Source organism: Paroedura picta, chromosome 2 (assembly GCF_049243985.1).
Source record: "Paroedura picta isolate Pp20150507F chromosome 2, Ppicta_v3.0, whole genome shotgun sequence".
In the NCBI taxonomy this organism is placed as follows: Eukaryota; Metazoa; Chordata; class Lepidosauria; order Squamata; family Gekkonidae; genus Paroedura; species Paroedura picta.
In genome coordinates, this window is record NC_135370.1 from 165,801,243 (window position 1) to 165,823,894 (window position 22,652).

Consider the following 22,652-nt stretch of genomic DNA (forward strand, 5'->3'; position numbering starts at 1 on the left):
ACAGTAAAATTTATAACCGTAACATGCAGAGGACCCAGATTGGTGGATCAGGGGTTGGACTTCATGGGAGGGAGGCTCGGGCCAGTGAAAGATGTTGGTTCGACCTCAACCAAATGTCTGGTGGAGGAACTGCGGAATTATCTTAATATGATGAAGTTGCCTCTTGCACTGAGACTAAGGGTGCCAGCCTCCAGGTGGTGGCTGGAGATTTCCTGGGATTACAGCTGGTCCAGCTGACAGAGGTCAGTTCACCTGGAGAAAATGGTCATGTGGAAGGTAGGCTCTGTGGCATCAGACTCCATTGAAGTCCCTCCCTGCCTCAAACCCTGACCTCCTCAGAATCTACCCCACAAAATCTGGAGGTGTTTCCCAAGATGGCAACCCTAATTGAGATATCATTTAAGATATCATATTCTGGAAGGACATAAGCACCTTTCCCTTTTCTCCTTCTATATCCAACCACTACCCCATAAGCCATTTCAGTTACATTCCTATCTATATTATTATAATCTCTAGTGGCATCTCTGTCTACGAGTATGAAATTCTAGTCTTCACTTTCTTTTGTTCTGAAAAAAGCTCTACGGGGTAAACTGCCGTCATTTCAGTTCTTTTGTAAATGAGAAACTGAGGCCAAGGTAGAGGGCAGATCTCTATTAAAAGGGTTCAAGAGTCATTCCTTCGCCAGAGGGAACCCTGGGAACTGTACATCAATGAAAAGGAACGGTAATCCGCGCCGTAAATTCTCAACACCCAACAACAAACTATAATTCCCTGGATAGATTCGGGTGGGTGGCAGCATTGGTTTGAAGCAGCGGAACAAAGTACTTTTATGACCAACAAAGTTTTATTCAAGGTGTAAGCTTTCATGTGTGAAACAGAATTTCCTCAGCCTTTACGTATAGGTAGAGGGAGGGCGGGGGTAGGGGTAGGGGTTAATTGCCATGAAGGGCTAGCTAGAGTCAAGGTGCATGAGTAACTGGGCGATTATAGCTCAGATTGGATTAAAGCAGTTGTCAAGATCTGTGAATGGCAGTAAATCAGCATACAAATACAAGAATTAATGAACAGTTCCAGTGACGACCCTGTTCAAGCAGGATTGAGACAGGAGGTAGGATGGAGTGCTGGAACACATTATAGGAGGTTCAGGAAGCAAGATCATGGCATAGAGGGGAAGAGCTATCCATCTTGCAAGGCTGAGATCTTAGCCACTTGATCCAAGTACTCAGAGCTGATGATACTGGGAAGCCAGCTTCCTCTTACTGCTCTCTGAACAACATTGTATGGCTATATAGCATTTATTTTATTAGCATTATTTATCGTCTATCTCACTTGGAGTCAAGGCAGATTAGGCAAAGTGAGTCAGTAGAATTGACAAATAGGACATTCGATAAGCGATGCAATGGAATTTGAGTTGTCGAACCAACCAGGAGTCTAAAAACAAAATTGAAACAAAGCATAAATGTTAACATGACACATTAAACGATGCAAAAATGACACCATAGTATAAATCATTAGGGACTGTGGTCTATTCTACAATGTTTAACTTACAGTCTCTGATCTTTCTAAGTAATTTTGTGGATTATTTAGTATGCTACAAGTCTGTTAGAAATGCTTAAGTGACTCAGTTTCACAAATGGAATCAGAAGTGGTTCCATGGAGTGGTCCAAGCAAGTAAAAAAAAAAAAGGCTAAAGCCACTTATACTCATGCACAGTGGTCACTTGGGACTCTGGGAGGTACCAAATTCCCATTGAACATGTAAAGCATAGTCCTTGTGATGGTGGTGGTTGTTAGGTGCGAAGTCGTGTCCGACCCATCGCGGCCCCATGGACAATGATCCTCCAGGCCTTCGTGTCCTCTACCATTCCCTGGAGTCCATTTAAACTCACACCGACTGCTTCAGTGACTCCATCCAGCCACCTCATTCTCTGTTGTCCCCTTCTTCTTTTGCCCTCAATCGCTCCTAGCATTAGGCGCTTCTCCAGGGAGTCCTTCCTTCTCATGAGGTGGCCAAAGTATTTGTGGTATTGATCCACAAACCCAAGAACTTTGCAAGATGCGTTTTTATGAGCACTGGGAGTAGTGCATTTCTTCCCAACTCTTGGGCTACATGATAATAAACATCTGGGTCATCCAGTGGCTACATGGAAGTTCTCCCAAGGCAAAATGGATGCCTGCATTCATCTACCACAGTGGACCACACGGTATCCTTTCCTTGCGATTTTGGAAACGAGGCTGGGCCATTCCTTGTACCGCCACTGTCTTGTTTCCATATGGTCCGCCTCAAGCTGAAGGAATGTTTATCTTAGCGCGCGTTGCAAAATGTCTCCAGCACTTGGGGCCCCAGATCCTTTAATGCTTTTAAATTGAATATTTTGGCAATTGGAGTGAGGGGGGGGGAGAAGCTAAATGCATTTCTGCATAATGATATGGCTTGGGACTTGGTAGTTGCTCTGCATTGGCCATTTGGTGGATGTGCAGTGAATTGATGCTGGTGTAAATAGCACTGTGCAGACTCCTTTGTGTGCATGAAGGGGCAGATTATTGCGCTCCATATGTTCCATAAGCGGTTTCATTGCTGCTCTGTGTGGGGTCCCGGCTCATTACTCGCACCGCGATTTATTGAGAGAGAAATGTCAAGTCACCTACTGAGTTAAAGTGTTATAATAATACAGATTTCCTAATACAATATCTGACTCATTATTGGCTTCTTCATTTGGGGAGGGGAGAGGCAGGCAGGCCCCGATCTTGAACAAAAGCCTGTGAACTTTCGTTGAAAGTGGTGAAAACCGCCGTCAAGTCACAGCTGACTTATGGCGACCTCCCTGGGGTTTTGAAGGCAGGAGACCTTGCCTGCCTCAGCATAGCTTCCTTGGTGAACGCCCAGCCAAGGAGTAACCAGTGGCAACCTTGCCTTGCTTCTGAGAGCTGTGAAGACAAGATCAGGGCTACTAGTCTGAAACTTGAGTGTCGCCATCAAGTTAAGCTTTGTGGGAATTCTAGGGTAGCCATTTGGCTCTCCATCCTAGGGAGCTCTATTTCGTAAGTGAATGTTAGCTGTAAGCATATTGGTCTCTCCTGCTAGCCTGGCTATAACATTTAGGCCCAGTAGCTGAAGCTAGATCTTTTCCCTGGCCCAAGGCTCCCTTACTGCAGGATTTCCTCCTTTTTGTAACTCCTGCCATTGGATCTGTGGGTTCGGTCAGGATGCAGACATTTCAGCTCCAACACGAAGAGAACTTTTATTAACAAGGATCAGAACAGAAACACGGAGAAGAACCAGACTTTATCTACATATACTAGAATATACTACATATACTAGGCAAAATACAGCGGGCGCACCGCGGGGCCTGGAGAGCGTTCACCAGCCCTGTTCCCCCCCTGTGGATTCTCCTATGTCCCCAAGCCCTGTGAAGTGCACCCGCCACCTTTTTAAGGCGACAGGCACGCTCAGCGGGGCCTGGGGAGCATTCGTCAGGCCCTCCCCACCCCGGCAGCAGATTTTACCTTATCCCCAGGCCCCGTGGAGCTTGGCCGTGGCCTGTTCGAGCCGCCTGGGAGGCGGTCGGTCGGGCCAATCAGCAGGCCCTTGGCCCCTGGCTAAGGGGCCAATCGGAAGGCGCGCAGCCCCTCATGGTTCTGTATCCTGGATACCCCGCCCCCCATAGCGAATTATATAGTGTACAGATTGTTGTGGGAAAGGAGTGTGGAAACCTGCCCAGTATAGCAGGGATCCTGCAGGGGCTTCAGTGTATGGCTGCAAGCAGAGATTCCCTGCATTTCTTGCCTACATGTGTATCTCCCCTCCCCCCCCCCCATCTGCATCCCTCTTTGCATAATGATGGGTGTTTGTTAGCAGCGCGGTAAAGATAACTGAATTCTGAAAACTGTTTCAAGGGCTGCAAATGTATACATGTTTTTCATATCTGTTTACTCTATCAGTAGCCAATTTGAATGATTATAGGACAGAAATAGTGTTCCGCCTTCAAACCAATGGCATTTGAAATCTCTTCATCTTTTTGGTTTTGTTTTCCTTTTCATCTTCTTTCGGGGCCTATTATTTTGAGGCTCAATTATCTGAGTTTTCAGGATCCCTTATTTAAAAAAAAACAAAAAACAAACCCACAGGACTGTGAAATACAATTCTGTTATAAAAGAGCCCCATTTAAAAGTCATACATAAATAGCCTTGCTCTTTTTGAAATATCAGCTGTTCAGTTTTGATCTGACTAAAACCATTCCAGTGACATATTCCCTATCACATACCTGGCCTTTCCCCCTCTTCATATCATGTATCTGATTGCCACTATTCTGAATTTGCTTGTCTCTTCTCCACCAGTTAAACCTGAACTGCAGAAATCCCAACAGATAGCAGTAGAGGAGAGACTGTCTTTCTCAACTCTTTTAATCTTGAGAACCCCCCCCCCCCTTACCACTCTGCGCCACAAGAGGCTCATATATACGGTCATACCATCCGATAAATGTTTAACAAATAAAAAAATATATAAACAATTAATTGTCCTACCCATTCAGGAAACCCTTCCAGGGCCCTCAAGAAACCCCAGAGTTTCATGAAACCCTAGTCGAGAGAGCCTGCACTAAAGAAATATCTTCGAACAAGACTAAGGAAACTTCTTTACAAGTTCTTCAAATAAGTGGGGGAGGGGGGAATTAGGGAGCCTGATGTTTTAAATCAGATCTGAAACTGCATGAGTCACAGGTAGAATTCCCTCCAAATCTTACACCAAAAACAAATGCAGGTGGGTGGTCTGAGATCAAAATCCTTTTCTCCTCTGGTAACTTTAATTTTTTTACTGAAAATCTGTCATTCTGCTTTGGGGAGAGACTTCCCAGAGGAGAAAAGAGGGTTAGAAGACATTCTGCTGTATAGATCTTTCACTTCAGTTTGCACATTCTGTGGCTACAGTAGGTTTGGAATGTCACACAATTTAGTCTGCAGAGTCTTCCGGAATTGGAGTTTACGGCTCTGTACACAGAACGCCTCACAACACTGGCTTTTCTGCCTTCTAATTTTCCTCACTTCTGTTGAATCACTGGGATCCCCCCCCCCTGTTCTGCATGTGTTTTTGCTCCCTCTAGTGGTCAATTTGATGCTACATTTCTTTATGTCTAGCATTAAAACCTATTGTTTAAATCTTCAGGCAGATATGCAAAACACATGCAGATCGGAGGGTGGGGGATGGAAACCTCTGAAGCAACAGGAACACACAAGCAAGGAAAATGAGAATGTGGAAAAGCCCACAGTCAGTTTGTATTCTTAAGAGGGAAACCTTCAATTTAAGCATTGTGCCTCTTTTAAACTTTGCAAAACCTCTAGTGAAGGATTCTGGGCTGCTTCCACTTGGTAGTTCAAAGAGCCACCCCTGCTGCAAGTGTGATGCACAAGCACGGGGACCGCTTCTACATCTCTCTAATCTGGAAAACTGGGTTTGATCCCCACTCCTTCTCCACATGTACCCAGTTGGGCCCATCCCAGTTCTCTCAGAGCTCTCTCAGCTCAGCTGAGTCTGTTGCGGGGAGTGTCTGTTGTGGGGAGAGGAAGGGTGGGCGATTGTAAGCTGCTTTGAGACCCCTTTGCGTGATAAAAAATGGGGCACAAAACCCCAGATTGTCTTCACTTTTTCTGTTTATTTGAATATAGATATACTATGGGTGTGTATCAGGAGCAAAATGAGTGGGTCAGGGCCAGAGCAGCTTAGAAAAGACCCTTCCTCCTCACTATGGAGCTCAGTCAGGAAGGACAAAAGCTAATTAACAGCACAGTTGTCATTTTGATCATGTGCATCTCACCTCTCTGCCTCTAAAAGCAGACCTCTCACTTCACCCCTCCCCAGTTTAAAAAGAGGAAGAATTACTAACTGTTGTTTCGTGGCTGAGAGCAAGCAAAACATGACACTTTGGCTAGAGGCAAACCAAAAAAGGCCACTATTGGAGGAAGATTTTAAAATCTAGAGCCCATTTTTATACCTCCAGTATGCAAAGCAGAGCCTCTTGTGGCGCAGAGTGGTAAGGCAGCAGACATGCAGCCTGAAAGCTCTGCCCACGGGGTTGGGAGTTCAATCCCAGAAGCCTGCTCAAGGTTGACTCAGACTTCCATCCTTCCGAGGTCGGTAAAATGAGTACCCAGCTTGCTTGGGGGGGGGGGGGTAAACGGTAATGACTGGGGAAGGCACTGGCAAACCACCCTCTATTGAGTCTGCCATGAAAACACTAGAGGGTGTCACCTCAAGGGTCAGACATGACCCGGTGCTTGCACAGGGGATACCTTTACCTTTTACCTTTATGCAAAGTATAAGTGCAGATTCAGCCCAGCTTGGGGGAGCCACAGAGTCCCATCCCTGTGTGGAAGCCAGTTATATGTTCATGAGTAACAGAAAGCAGAATATAATAAGAGAATAGATAGAGCGTCTGTTTGTTATGCAGCTCAATCTCTGGCAACTCAAGTTAAAAAGGCCAGGCAGTAGGTCATTTAAAGAAGTGGTTAATTCCTTAGAGAGTAATCTTGGCATAGTGGTTAAGCGCGATGGCCTCTAATCTGGAGAATCAGGTTTGATTCCCCACTCCTCCGCATGCAGTCGCCTGGGTGACCTTGGGCCAATCTCAGTTCTCTCAGAGTTCTCTCAGCCTCACCTACCTCTCAGGGTGTCTGTTGCAGGGGGAGGAAGGGAAGTCAGTTGTCAGCCGCTTTGAGACTCCTTTGGGTGGTGAAAAGCGAGATACAGAAATCCAGCTCTTTTCTTCTCATCTCTGCCTGAGACCCTGGAGAGTAGGGTTGTGCACAGCGGTGTCCCAATCAGCCGTTCCAGGCCAACGTGGCCAGCGCCACACCATGGGGGGAGGGGAGGGGTGGGCACCACGCCTACGTATGTGCAATGTGTTATGCACCTGTGCCCGCGCCCTCCATCCTCTCGTGGTGCAGCGCTGACTGCGTCGGCCTGGAACAGCCAATTTGGATGCTGCCACGCTACGAGAGCCAGTGTCTGAGTAGGCAGTACACAGACCAAGATTTTATTTATTTTTCATTTTATATGCCACTCTTCCCCGAGGGCCCAATTATGGACCAATGGTCTGATTCAGTATAAAGCTGAGACAATCCTTAAACAGAGAATTACACCTGATTTCCCCTTCTCATTGCAGTCCCCAAGCTGCTCTTAGATCATAGAATCATGGAATCATAGAGTTGGAAGGGGCCATACAGGCCATCTAGTCCAACCCCCTGCTCAATGCAGGATCAGCCCAAAGCATCCTAAAGCATCCAAGAAAAGTATGTATCCAACCTTTGCTTGAAGACTGCCAGTGAGGGGGAGCTCACCACCTCCTTAGGCAGCCTATTCCACTGCTGAACTATGACTGTGAAAGTTTTTTTTCCTGATATCTAGCCTATATCGTTGTACTTGTAGTTTAAACCCATTACTGCGTGTCCTCTCCTCTGCAGCCAACAGAAACAGCATCCTGCCCTCCTCCAAGTGACAACCTTTCAAATACTTAAAGAGGGCTATCATGTCCCCTCTCAACCTCCTTTTCTCCAGGCTGAACATTCCCAAGTCCCTCAACCTATCTTCATAGGGCTTGGTCCCTTGGCCCCAGATCATCTTCGTCGCTCTCCTCTGTATCCTTTCAATTTTATCTACGTCCTTCTTGAAGTGAGGCCTCCAGAACTGCACACAGTACTCCAGGTGTGGTCTGACCAGTGCCGTATACAATGGGACTATGACATCTTGTGATTTTGATGTGATGCCTCTGTTGATACAGCCCAAAATGGCATTTGCCTTTTTTACCGCTGCATCACACTGCCTGCTCATGTTTAGTTTACAATCCACAAGTACCCCAAGGTCTTGTTCACACACTCTTGTACTCCAGTCCCCGAGAATAACCATTCCAGCAGTACAGTAGCTTTAGTAGTAGGTGGGAAAGAAGACGAGATTTTTCGACAGTATCACTCCATGGAGAAGAGAGTTGCAGTGTAATGTAGGGACGGCTTGAAGCAGCCACCTTGTTCCTTTTGGATTTTGCATGGTGTTGTTGACGGTTTCCATTGACCTCAGTTTTAATGCTGCTGCCAATGAATCTTTTGTTCCTTCTGTGCTATTTTTGCCATACTTGCTGTTTCTGTAATGCTCTGTGTTGAATCAACATAGAGTTGAGCATCACGTTTAGTTCATTGAGAGATTTGGGGCCAAGGAAAAGGGGAATAAAAACTCACAAGGGGGAAATGAAATTGAACGGGGAACATTTGAATCAAACCAGCCAGCATGTGAAATCCCACCTCATTCTTCCCGCAAACCATATTCTATATTATGAAAGTGATCCAAGAAATAAACATTATTATGATTTATTTTTAATTATTCCTCCATTTGTACCCCGCCCTTCCCGGCATGCAAGCAGGCACAGGGTAACTGCATGGCTTTCGGTGGAAAGTCTAGGATAAAAGTGAATTTCTGCCCCCATCTTACCACACCACCTAACAACCATATTACTCCTTGGTCCTTAAATATACGAAATCACAGCATCTATGGTGGGTGACTCCCCTGGTGGGTCAGTCTAGGAATAAGCCTCATTCTGGCAATAGAGTTTCCAGCAATTCCTAGAGCAGACTGATGTAGAATTACCAGATCCCCCCTGGCCTCAGTGGGATATTCCGTCCAGAGCATCCCTTTTCTCCAGGGGAACTGATCTTTGCAGTCTGGCGATGAGCTGCAATCCCCAGGAATCTCCACGTCCCACCAGGTGGCTGGCATCCCTAGACTGATGTCACCTCTGGGTTTTCCATGAAAGTGATGCGATGCAGTCAGCCTGCAGCACCTAGGGGTGCTAATCCCCTGTTGAGATATAGTGCCACCCTTCAAAGCAGCCATGTTCTCTAGGAGAGCTGATTTCTGTTGTATGGAGATTTCCAGGCCCCACCTGGAGGCTGACAACACTGTTCCACATCCTTCCCTCAATGACTCCCACCTGTTATATCAAATCCCCAAATAGACCAAAGGCTCTCTTTTTAAACAAAGGCTTTGTTGTAAACAAAGACTTTTGGTCCTAGGTTTTGAATTGGCACGTGAAGTCAAGAGTGGAATTGCATTGGTGGACTTATTTGTTGGGCAAAATCTGGTTGTAACACCAGCCTTGTGACGGAGGTGGGTACAGTCTGGGTGATTTGTGCCTTTTCTCCATAGATGTTTCTGCTGAACAATAGATTTCGTTTTAGGGGGGGAAATGCAACGTTTGCTTCCTGCACATAGGCTCTCTATTTTGGTAAAGCTTCCTTTTCCTGTTTGGTTACAAGACCCTGTGTAAACGTTCAAGTCAGCTTGCTTGTCTGACTTTCATGTTCTGCTATAGAAGTTACAAGGACTATGTTTTAGTGCAGACTATCTTTTCCCCTTCCTAAAATATACACCAGGAGTTTTCGATGGCACAGAGGTAAGTACGTGGGCATCTTATTCGTGAATCTGTGGCCATTTCGTTGCAGCATAATATTATGTTATATGAGCAATAAGAATTTATTTTTGAAAACATGCATGCAAACGTTAGCGCACTGTGCTTGTGTCTGTGTGTCTGTGAGTGAGTGAAAGAAAGAAAAGGATTAATACTTCTATGATTTGAAGATTTCAAAGAGTGGATAAAGTCGATAAGACTATCCAAGAGCCAGTTTTGTGTAGTGGTTAGGAGTGCGGACTTCTAATCTGGCATGCCAGGTTTGATTCTGCACTCCCCCACATGCAGCCAGCTGGGTGACCTTGGGCTCACCACAGCACTGATAAAACTGTTGTGAACGGGCAGGGATATCAGGGCTCTCTCAGCCTCACCCACCCCACAGGGTGTCTGTTGTGGGGAGAGGAATGGGAAGGCGACTGTAAGCCGCTTTGAGCCTCCTTTGGGTAGGGAAAAGCGACATATAAGAACCAACTCTTCTTCTTCTTCTTCATATACAGCCAGCGTAATTTTTCTTCAATTACATTTCTAGTCTTTGGTCCTTCCTCGAAATTGAGTTTCTTCTCTCCTAATTCCTCTTGCTACAAAACACAACATGAATGGCTGCAGCATTGTGATTAATTTTTCTTTGTGGTAGAATTGTTGGCTTGGACTCAAGTAGGCAAGACACTGAAATCTGCTATCCCAACTATTTAAAATATAAGATGTTTACCAACTAATGTATAAATGTAGAAAATGTTAGAACTGGTTGAAGGTTCTCTATCACAGGTGGCATGCTGGCACCATAGCTTTAGTTCTGAAAGTTCAAAATGACAGCTGTGGTTCATATTACTCACAGTTTTAAAAAGTGTTTTATTCGTTGTATAATAGTATTCTTTCAGACATGATAGCCATCTTCAAGTACCTGAAAGGATGTCATATAGAGCAGTGGTCCCCAACCCCCGGTCCGGGGACCAGCACCGATCCATGGATCAGTTGGTACCGGGCCGCACCTCCTCCTCCTCCTCCTCCTCCTCCTCTCCAGCTGTTGCCTTGGGGGCTGCCCTGCCACTCTGCAGCTGGTTCACCTTTGGTGCTTTCTAGCAGCCACCATGGTTGGGGCTCCCCTTCGGCATGGCACTGTACAGCTGCTGCTGGCAGCACCCCCCCAGTGGGCGGCGGGAAGTCAGGGGCGCTGGCAGGAAAGCAAGTGGAGCAGGGGCAGGGGCTCAGGTGGCGGTGGCAACGTCCCTCAGCAAAAGACTACCCCCCCCCGGGCCTCAGTAATGTTTTCCAGCATTGGCCAGTCCCCGGTGATAAAACGTTTGGGGACCACTGATATAGAGGATGGGACAGAGTTGTCGTCTGGTGCCCCGGAGGGTCAGACCGGAACCAAAGGGTTGAAATTAATTAAAAAGAATTTTCAGCTAAACATCCGGAAGAAGTTCATGGCAGTTAGAGCAGTTCCTCAGTGGAACAGGATTCCTCAGGAAGTGATGGGTTCTCCATCTTTAAAAAAATTTAAGCAGAGGCTAGATAGCCATCTGACAGAAACGCTGATTCTGTGAACTGAGGCAGATTGTGAGGGGAGGGCAGAAGGGATTGTGTCTGAGCTTGGCTCTCGTGGCTCTTTCTTGCATGCCCAGGGAAATGCAAATCACCACTTTGGATTCGGGAGGTGAACTTCCTCCAGGCCAAATTGGCCAGGGATTCTGGTGTGTATGGGGGGAATCATCCGGGCCTGGAATTGGGTTCACTATGGGTAGGCAGGCAGTTATGAGTGTCCTGCATTGTGCAGGGGGTTGGACTAGATGACCCTGGAGGTCCCTTCCAATGTTATAATTCTATTCTTAGTCCACCTGTTGATTATGCTGCTGCCATGAATGACCCGATGTTACAGCTGATGAGTGAATTGCCAGTTTTGTTTAGCTGAAAACATATGTGTAATTAATTGGTTAAGAGCGGTAGATTGGACTGCAAGAGTCCCTTGAATATTGCAAAGAATGAGTCTGCACATGATAGGGAGGCTCTGTGTGGCTGCAGCAGCTGTTAACAATCTCTAGACACAGGCTTGAAGGCAGAATAACCAAAGTTGGACAGCTTGTGCAGACCCATGGCGCTTCATTGAAAGGACAGCCCATCTCAGACTCAGCCAGCAGTACTGACAATGGACATGGGCTCTCCCATCACTTCCAGTAATAGTGCTGCTGGATAAAGGCCTCCAAGGGACACAGCTTGTTGCTGCTGCTGAAGCCAAGTGACTCCTGCAGTGCTTCTTTAGTTGCTGGTTTTCAGTGCCCCACCCAGGGCAACAGCCCACTGAGAGATTTCCCAGTGACTCAGATGGTCATGTTGCCCCAAGGCTCACTTGTCCAGTGACAATATCTGGCTTCTGCTCAGATGTGGTTGGATCAACAAAGAGGAACCAAGAGGTTGTCAGCTGCTGAGATTTCCTCGTTCTTGTCTTGCTCCAAGCTCAAGAAGGAAATGAGTAGTTGGGTAGTGACAGGGGGAGCTTAGTGTTTGGTAGCTACTACTGTCATCCGGAGGCTCAGCTTGTGCTATCTTGTTTGTTGAATTTGGGAGGGAGGCATTTAGCATAGTTAGATTAGAAATTTCCTGGAATGTTTCAAATACTTTTCTCCAGTGGCCTGATTGGCTCAAATGGAGACTTCCTGCTCCCTTAAGCACACTTCCTCCGTGTTTGCCTCCTAAACAACAGTTAGACAGTTAGTTAGGTCTCTCTCTCTCCTCTCTCTCTCTCTCTCCCCCTCCCCCCCTTTCTACACAAGGTTGTTTCTCTTCACAATAAAACTTTTTTATTCTGCTAGCTGGTGCTATGTTCCTCTTTGCAAATTTAAACTCTGCCAACTCTCCTCTGCTCCATTTTATCCTCACAACAATCCTGTGAGGTAAGTTAGGCAAACATGTAGTTGGTTCAGCAAGCTTCCATGGCAGAGTGAAGATTCACATCTGGATGTCCAAGATCCTAATCCAACCAGTAACCCCTCTCAGTTCACTAACATCTGAGTTGCTTGTTTCTGTTGACACCTACCTGTTGTAGAACTAGATCCTTTGGGGAACCATCAGGCCTTTCTTTTGCAAATTTTAGAAAATCTCTAAAGTTGTTCTTCCAGGTTTTCTAAGGTGGCTGTTCTTTTAATGTATATTCTGCTACTCATCATATTTGCATCTAGTTTTTATGAATTACCTAATTTTTCCCCTTTTGTTTTTAAGCCATTTCCAGCCTCTGTGCCAGAAAATATGCCAATATATTTAAATATAGACCAATGAGACTTAAAATTTTGTCTGCTGGAAGGCGCTTGCTTCCACGCAAAGAGAAAGCCAAATCGCTATTTTAAGCATTACGGAAGAGGATGACTGAAAATAGTGCACAAAACAGGTTTCTTTTGGAGTCCAAAATCCCTGACACTTGGAAAGGATTACAAAAGATATTTTTATTTCAGTTTTTTAATGTCTGACTGCGAGCTGGCATTTGTAGAGGTGGTTTTTCTGCTTGTAGTCTTCTTCCCTTGAGCCTAAGATTATTTTTTTTCAATGCACCAATAAAATTCCTTACCCAGCTCAAACCTCAGAGCCCAGTGACACTTTGAAGTCAAACAGCTGTAGTATGAAATTAAGTTTCTGGGATTGCAGTCTAGCTTATCAGATGCATGATGTTATGCCACTTGAGGCAGGACATTTAAAAACTGCACGGATTCTTTCTTTCACATCTTGTTCTGTAAGTGTATATTGGCAAAAAGGAACCTCCAATTATGTGCCCCTAAACTAAACATGTTTTACTACAGAAATAGATATGGTGTTATCCTTACAGTACAATACTAAGTGGAGTTTATGCCCTATTATAAGACCATTGACTTCAGGGGCCTCAGAATGGTGTAACTCTGTTTAGTGTATCAAGTTATTCCTGAAGGCCTGTTGGCTATTTTAGTAGTTCAGCAATAAGGTATTTAAACAGCAAGAAAACAAAACAAAAAAACTGGGCTGATTCCGCACTTACTTTGTTTATTCTGTTGTGGATCCTGCTGAATTCAGATCGATTTGAACACAGGTCTTCCTCTATCCTCCCCTTCCCATTGAAACAGAAAAGTGTTCTGCACATGATTAGGAAAGCTCAGAAGGGGGGAGAGCCAAGCCCAGCAGGAGCCTCTTTCTTTTCTTGAAGGGGAGGGGAGAGGATTGGAGACAGCAGAGGAGGGGGAATAAATCCCAGAGGCAAATCTCTGCCAAGAGAAGTTAGGACTTCTGGAGCTTCTTCAGAGAGAAAGGGCTTCCCCTTTAAGGGTAGCTTGCAACCTGGGAACGAGGAAGCCTTTGAACTGACCTCTGGCCAATCAGGGCTTTTACAGCATCGGAGGCAGCAAGTTCAGGACAAGCAGACAGCTGCACACTTTCCCGTGCTGATTTTTCAAATGTTGAGGGTTATATCCACTCCAGGATATTGCGGGGGAAAGGTACAGTCACTCCGGATCAATCCTGCTTGTTGTAGAGGGAAAATTTAAATTGGCCAAACTCAAAATGGAACTTGCATTCAGTGTAGATTGAATCAACCTGGGATTGGAATAAAAGCTCTGTGCAGATTCAGCCCTGGCTTGTACAGCACCTTATCAAAGACTGTTTTGGATCCTGGCTAGGAATCTCTTCACTGCTATTTCTGTTCCTGTAACAGGCAGAAAAGTTCTCACTAAACCACAGGGGGAGATTTAGGCTATCAAGTGAACATGGAAGGCCCAAGAACAGTTTAAAAAAATAAAAGTCTCCCTCTCAACTGCCAAAGAAAGCCAATGAGAGGGAAGTCAGGACTGAGACAAGGAATTGAGTTAGGAAGCAGGCACCCTTGTTGGGACTTTAGGACTAGACTTGGTCCTAGGTCCTTCCAGAGAAATAGAGCTGCAGAGTAACAGAGTATTTGCAATTATTTAGTTACCTTTTGTGGATGAGGCATAGATCCAGACTCACTGCGCTTTGAGGTTTAAAAGGAATACTGGAAAGATGATTCAGAAATAGATATCATACTCCTCTGCTTCAGTCTCCTCACTAAAGCAGTGCACAAAAGCTTAAAAGGTAGTTATAAAGAAACACAGTGCAAGCCCCTATGGCTGGCTTTGCAAGCAGGACTACATGCCCACACATCAGCAGATGGACAGAGCTGAGAGATTAATGGAGGATTCCTTCTTTGTTGCTAGCAGAGAGCTTTTCTTTCTGAAGGAGGAGAAGGTGGGCAGTGGCCCAGCTTAAACAAAGGAATCTCCCAACCACACATGCTGGGGAATTTCCACTCCTCGTTGTTGCAATCCCACCAGTGATCATGTGGTGTCACCAGTGAGCACATAGGTGGAGTTTAGCAGCTTAACAACAACCCATCAGGGTAGACTTCACCAAATTTCTTGCTGATTGCAGATCCAACAAATGGAGAGCAGTGGTGAGATCGATAGCTGCCTGTACAGAAACCTCTCTGTTGCATCTCCCACTTGAGGGCTTGCTTGTTTGCAGAGGTCCAGAAGGCCCCTTCTGATTTTTCAGAGAGTAGCCATGCTGGTCTGCAGTACAAATCTAGATTTGTGTCCAGGAGCATATGCTGGCCGGGACTCAAGGTAATTGTAGTCCATGGACATCTGGAGAGCCACAGTTTGGTCACCTCTGCTGTAGTATAATGGATAGATCCAGAAGGGAGCTCTTGAAAAGGGAGAAGAAGTGTGGTCTGTTCCACTGTTCACTGTATTCTTTTGCTTTTACTGCATTGTTTTCAGTTTTGTAATTCCGGTTCGTCTGTTTTGCATTATATATCGCATACCATCCTTGATACCTTTTCAGCATTGTTTCCAGTATTTGTGATCCTAATGCATTGTTCCTTTGAATATCTCATGTTATTTGATTGCATTGTTTTATCCTACGCAATCCTTAGAACATGTTGTTGTTAGGTGCGAAGTCGTGTCTGACCCATTGCGACCCCATGGACAATGATCCTCCAGGCCTTCCTGTCCTCTACCATTCCCCGGAGTCCATTTAAATTTGCACCGTCTGCTTCAGTGACTCCATCCAGCCACCTCATTCTCTGTCGTCCCCTTCTTCTTTTGCCCCAGCTATCACTCCCAGCATTAGGCTCTTCAGGGAATCCTTCCTTCTCACAGAATCACAGACTCATAGAGTTGTAAGGGGCCACACAGGCCATCTAGTCCAACCCCCTGCTCAATGCAGGATCAGCCCTAAGCATCCTAAAGAATCCGAGAAAAGTGTGTATCCAACCTTTGCTTGAAGACTGCCAGTGAGGGGGAGCTCACCACCTCCTTAGGCAGCCTATTCCACTGCTGAACTCTCATGAGGTGGCCAAAGTATTTGAGTTTCATCTTCAGGATCTGGCCTTCTAAGGAGCAGTCAGGGCTGATCTCCTCTAGGACTGACCGATTTGTTCGCCTTGCAGCCTTAGAACATAAGAGAAGCCATGTTGGATCAGGCCAATGGCCCATCCAGTACAATACTCTGAATCACACAGTAGCCAAAACCTTGGTGCCATCAAGAGGCCCACCAGTGAGGCCAGAACTCCAGAAGCCCTCCCGTGTTGCCCCTCCCAGCACAAAAAGTACCCAGCATCATTGCCCCAGACAGAGTATTCATCTTGCTTAAGGTGCTTAGGGCTGATCCTGCATTGATCAGGGGGTTGGACTAGATGGCCTGTATGGCCCCTTCCAACTCTATGATTCTATGATCTTGCTTGTTTGAGTCTCAGCAACAGAAGTGAGCTATAAGCAAATTAATGATTGCATTATTTAAAGTGGTTCTTTTACCTAGCTCATGCAAGGTATCTTTATAGTCTGCAGCTTGGAGCTGCATCTCTGTGGTCTGCCTCACAGGCCTGCTAAAGTTAGCAGGGCAGGACCATCGCATGTCCTGCGCCGTGACATTTCCTTTCCTTTTACTGAAACACCCAATGCTGAGTGAGGTTTAGGGTAGCCGGGTCTTTCTAGTACAGCGTGCTGGACCACAGGTCTATGATTTCCTGTAGGCTTACCAAAAAGTTGAACACCTTATGTGAAAAAATAGCATCGTTGTGTCCGTTCGAAATGTGGCTCATCAGGAGGAATTGGCCCTGCTGGGTCTATGCTGTGTGATGACTTGCCTGAGCATTTAGTGTTGTTATATGTGGCTGTGGGTTTTTTAATTATAGAATCATTGAATTGTAGAGTTGGAAGGGGCCGTCTAGGCCATCTAGTCCAACCCCCTGCTCAATACAGGATCAGCCGAAAGCATACAGGACTAGTATCCATCCAGCCACTGTTTAAAGCCAGTTTGGTGTAGTGGTTAGGAGTGGGGACTTCTAATCTGACATGCTGGGTTCGATTCTGCACTCCCCCAAATGCAGCCAGCTGGGTGACCTTGGGCTCCTCTCGGCCCTGATAAAACTGTTCTGACCAAGCAGTGATATCAGGGCTCTCTCAGCCTCACCCACCTCACAGGGTGTCTGTTGTGGGGAGAGGAAAGGGAAGGCGACTGTAAGCCGCTTTGAGCCTCCTTCAGGTAGAGAAAAGCGGCATATAAGAACCAACTCTTCTTCTTCTTCTTCTTCTTCTTCTTCTTCTTCTTCTTCTTCTTCTTCTTCTTCTTCTTCTTCTTCAAGACCATGTGTGAGCTCACCACCTCCTTAGGCAGCTGATCCCACTGCTGAACTACTCTGACTGTGAATTTCTCCCCTACTAATATCTAGCCTGTATCATTCTACATGTAGTTTAAACCCATTACTGTTGATCCTCTCCTCTGCTGCCAACAGGAACCTTTCCGTGCCCTCCAGATACTTAAAGACAGATACTTAAAGACAGATACTTTCAGATACTTAAAGACAGCCATCATGTTCCCTCTCAAGCTCTTCTTCTCCAGACTGAAGGTTGTTTGTTAGCATTGCTTATAAGGGGAAACAGTGGCCCAATTATCCGTGGGCACATAACTTGGGCACATTAAACTGCCTTATTCCGAGTTAGATCCCTGGTCTGTCCAGATCACTGCTGCCTCCGCAGACTGTGGCTCTTCAGAGTCTCTGACATAGGTCTTTTGCATCATCTTGAGTCTTTAACGCTGTAGTGAATAAGAGTGGGAGCTCATAGTGGTGTGTAGTGGTTAAGAGCAATGTCTTCTGATCTGCAGAGCTGGGTTTGATTCCCCCCTTCGCCATATGCAGCCAGCTGGGTGACCTTGGGCTAGTCCCAGTCCTGTTAGAGCAGTTCTCACAGGGCAGTTCCGTCAGAGCTCTCTCAGCCCCACCTACCTCACAGGGTGCCTGTTGTGGGGAGAGGAAAGGGAAGGCGATTGCAAGCCACCTTGAGAATCCTTTGGATAGTGAAAAACAGGGTATGAAAAACAACTCTTCTTCTAACTGGAAGTGCCGGGAATCGAACCTAAGACCTTCTGCATGCTAAGCAAATGCTTTACCACCGAACCACAGCCTCTCCCCAAATTTGCCACTTACCCACTCACCTGAGATACAACAGATGCCTCCCCCACCCTATGGTAAGATCCAAATGGCAAACTGTAATCACCTTAACTGGAATAGCCAGGCTGCTTATGTAGCCCCCATAGCACCATGTATAGGATTCTAGCCATTCAGAATCTACGTCTTTTCAGACTTAGTGAGGGAGAGAGAGAGAGAGAGAGAGAGAGAGAGAGAGAGAATGTGTCTGTCACAGGTGCATGCACCTGCACACGAGGATCACCCACTCTTTCATTTCCTGTAAGGATCACCGTCTTCTTTTTCAAATGTTAAAGGGGAAATAGAACAGCTCGAACTAATGCCACAGTGCTGTGCTAAGGTGCTTAGGTGAAAATGTTCTTGGGACAGATTAACTTGCCAAATGCACTCCGAAGTCTCCTTTTGCCGCAATTTTGATTTGTACTTGGAATCTATGGGGACAGGAGCCACCCACTAGAACGTACGAGCAAGGTTTGGTCCCCTACCTAGATGAATCCTAGTATGGTAGGATTTCGGCCAGACTTCTGATGAACTTGGCCTTGTGTTGCAGAAACGGGGTTGCCTCTTCAGCGTGAAGAAAACTGCCCTGCCGTAGCTTAAGGAGCTTTGATTGCTCCTGAAGGTAATTAGAAGCAGACAGGTATCCGTAGGCTCCACTTGCAAGTTGAAATGGCAGATAAAGGAGGTTTATTAAGGCAGTCAGCAGATTAATCTGCCTTCCTCCTGATGGCTTGATTAATGAATCAATTAAAATTAAGTACCTTTACCGTTTACTAAAACTTCAGCGTAAGGGGGTCTTTTGAGATATCGACATATCTAGGAAGAAAAGGGCATCTTCTAACATGTTTTTTCTCCGTCCCCCATGCATTAATGCACTGAAAGCCAAAATGGCCCCAATATAAACAGATCTCCGCTCTTAATTTACCACAGCAGATCATTCAATTAGGCTCTCATTGATTCCAGTTGCCCTCTACCTTTTAATCAACTAAAGATCAATCTAACCATTAAACCTTCGGCATCCCATTTGTTACCTCATTATCACAACCTGCTCTACACCTTACGTGAATCCCGCGGCAGCAGGCTGAAGAGGGGAGGGGGGGAATCCTTATGCAGTTTTTAAGAAGCACCTGGAGAGGCATGGGGGGGTGATAGCAATTGCAAAAAGAGAGTCGTGTCTATATACAGATCTACCACAACTTGAGAGAATGATCCTTTGCCCTGGCAAAGGAAATTTACTGTGTGTGGAGGATTTTAAAGTAGGCAGGTCCCCACCCACAGCCATCAGTTGGATTGCTAAATCCAGGATGGGAAACTCCTAGAGCAGGGGTAGTCAAACTGCGGCCTTCCAGATGTCCGTGGACTACAATTCCCAGGAGCCCCTGTCAGCGTTTGCTGGAAGGAAGGTGGCATGGCATAGCCGAGTCTCAGCAGGTCTTGGAAGCTAAGCAGGGTTCGCCCTGGTTTGTCCTTGGATGGGAGACCTCTATGGAAAGCAGCAGAGGAAGACAAGGCCAAACCAGCTCAGCTTGTCCGTTGCCTTGAAAGCCCCTTGCAGGTGTTGCTGTGAGTCTTGACAGCACTTTACACATCCACACGCTCAAGAGCCATTCATAACCAGGACTCCGTTCAAGCTTGAAATGAGAGGCAATGCCAGACACGTAGCTGCTGGCCGAAACAGCTGCCCCTGCGTCATCTCCTGTTCTCCCCTGTAATGTCTAGGACTGTAAGCTGCATGACAAATCTTCATGATCCCAAGTTGCCTATCCCCCATTCGTCATTATTTGTGGTTGGGAAACTCTTGAGTACAAAGGGTCAGTTTCTGTTCTTAGACATGACTGTGAATAGAGGAAGGGTGAGGGAATCTCAGGACTTCTGTTTTCAGTGGCAGTCCTGCGTCAGCTCTAACATCTGCATTCTAACTCCAGTTCAGATTACAGCAAGGAGGACCTTGGGCAATTGAACCTCAGGAGTTTGCATGTGTTTTTAAAGGCTGTCTTTTAGTTTTAAGCAAAAGCACTCATTTTTCAATGCACGGTACGCTCCAGAATCTCTGTTAAGTTGCTGCCGTTGAGATTGTTCCATTGAAACACTTTCTTTTTTCTTGTACCTGGCCATTGTTTTTGACCTTTTTAACAAGAGTCATAGAAATACATTCGTTATTAAAATAGTGGCAGAACTGTTCTGCCAGGCCTGCAGTTCAGGCCGGAAATAATACTGAAACTCTGGCTGCCTTGTTTCTACCACCAAACTCTGATTGTTAATTTATATATATACCACCCTCTCACTAGAGAGAGAAAGAGGTGGCTTTTAGAATGGATTGATTTGTTGGAACATTAATGACTATCTGATTTTAAAATTTCTGATTACTACATCAGTATATTAGACCTGTCTGTCTGTCTACCTACCTACCCGTCCGTCCGTCCATCCATCCATCCATCCATCCATCCATCCATCCATCCATCCATCCATCCATCCATCCATCCATCCATCCATCCATCCATCTACCACCCTCCCCTGAGGCTCAGGGTGGTTTACATAAAATGCAGAAAACAGTACATGGATTGTATTATTTTATTGTTATATATTTGTTGTTACCCACCTAGGCCATAAGGCATAATGCACGGGCCATAAGGCATGCGCTGGCGGCAGCAGCGCTTCGGTTAAAATCACCGAGAACGCACGCTGCCGCCACCAGCATAGGCGCCTCCCGGCCCAGGGCTTTGGAAGACCCGCGTTAAGCGAACGCGGGATCTTCCAGAGCTTCCTGGGTAAGCTGGGGCTTCGGCAGCCCAGCGCTGTGTATAATCGGCAGCACCGGGCCTGTTGGGCCACCCGTCCTCGACCTGCGGTGTCCCTTAAAGGACACCGAATGCCCCTGTGGGCTCCGTGGCAGCACGGAGCTGGCAGGGGTGACCCCCTGTCCCCCCACTCCCCCGGCCCCTCCCCACCTCCCTCGGCTGTGCCGCTGCACTTACCTTGGCTGGGCCTCCTAGCCCCAGCGTAAAGTGCACACGCGCTACACGGGGGCAACCCAGCACGCTCCGCTCCCATGCATTCACAGGAAACGGCGGGGCATTGTGCCCTGCTGCAACAGCATGGCGCTAACGCACGGAAGCTGATGCTGTGCATAATTAATTGTATTATGTTTTATTGTGCTTTTATTTTTTTAGGGGATTAGTTTTTATGTGACCTGCCTCGAGCCTCTGGGGGGAGGCGGGATAATAATAATAATAATAATAATAATAATAATAATAATAATAATAATAATAATGGCCCTGGAGCTTTCAGGGATGGGTGTTTATAAATATTGTTGTTGTTGTTGTTGTTGTTAGTATTATGTATTTTTTCTCATTCTTGCTTGTGAATTCAAGACAGTTGTTTACTCTTTGGCTTTTGCTTAAAAGCCTGCATGGATTCATAGGGATGTGAGTTTCCCTGGCATTTTGCTTCTTCTTCTTAGATTTAAAACAAAAATGATTTGGGTTCTTATTTTCTGCAGAGCACAGGAGTGCTGCACAACCAGACCGAAGTGCTTGTCCAGGCCTGTTTCCATCACTGGCCTAGCAAGATGCTTCCAGGAAGGTGTCAAGTTAGAATACGGGGGCAACATCCCTCTGCTGTTGTTTGCGCATGAAAAAAGACGAAGGCCAGCCTATCTCTCGAAACCACAAAACGAAGAAAAGGAATGACAAATAGGCTGTACAATAAACTCTGTTTAATTCTTGCACAAGAAGCGAGCAGACTACCCAGGATTCTCCGTATTGTTAACTGAACCTGTGGTCATTGTGACATTATAAGGATAAGTTGGAGATTATGAGATTCTTGAATTAATATTGTATAATGAGGCAAGTTGCATTTTGAATATGAGTGAATCTAGACCTCCATGAACTGTTTGTTCAAAGAAACTGACTTGAAAAACTTTTTGGCATTCAAGAGAGTTTATTGTACAGCCTGTTCGATGTTTGCACACCAGCTTTTCATATTTAGGGGTACACTGCCTCTGAATATGGAGATTCCATTTAGTTGATACGGAGTAATGCATCTGCCATCACAAAATCAACGTTTAAAGCTGTCTAAGCAAATAGCCAACAATGCAAGTTAATCACATGTTGCATTGCTTGGTCGCGTCCTGAATCTTCAGCCAGTCAGTCAAATTGGAAGACTCTGTATACGAGCATTAAAAAGGAAAGGGGACGGGGGAGAATCTCTTCCTTCACACCATTTATAATTGTATAAATCTCATGTCCCCTCTTAAGGTAGAATTAGGTAAGTGCCTTCAAATGGCCACTAACTTAGCCCCAGCAAGGGGCTTTTAAGGCAAGTGAAAAATATAGGTGGCTTGTCATTGCCTGCCTCTACAAAGCCTTTCTTGGTGGTCTCCCATCCAAGTACCGACCCTGCTTAGCTTATTCCCTGAGATGGGTAGCCAGGCCAGGCCAATCTAATTGCATCTAAGAATCTAAGTGGGGCCAGCCTTAGTTAGTTAGTATTTGGTTGTGGCCACCAAGGAAGCTTTGCAGAATTGGGTAGTGAAAAACCACCTCTTTCTGTCTCTTGCCTTGAAAACCCAAAGGGTGTTGCCATATTTATTTATTTATTGTACGCCACGTATGTAATACAGCCAGGGTATCCTAAGATTGTCTGGTTGCCAGTCATGAGATGTTCAGAGATGGTTTGCCACTGCCTGCTCCTGCGTTATGACCCTGGTGTTCTTAGGAGGTTGCTCTTCCAAGTGTTAGCCAGAGCCAG

General features: G+C 46.0%; 1 protein-coding gene across 9 annotated transcripts in view; it reads left to right on the plus strand.

Moving 5' to 3' along the window:
* EVL (Enah/Vasp-like) overlaps positions 1-22,652 on the plus strand; it is a 188,655-nt gene that overhangs the window by 70,754 nt on the left and 95,249 nt on the right. Inside the window, exon 1 of one of the 9 annotated variants that reach the window (XM_077323665.1) lies at positions 9,296-9,433. The exons of the other annotated variants lie outside the window; for them this stretch is intronic. Coding sequence (XP_077179780.1) covers positions 9,423-9,433 — 11 coding nt within the window. The 5' untranslated portion in view covers positions 9,296-9,422. Of the gene's footprint in view, positions 1-9,295; positions 9,434-22,652 lie in introns of those variants that run through there. 9 annotated transcript variants of the gene reach the window in all.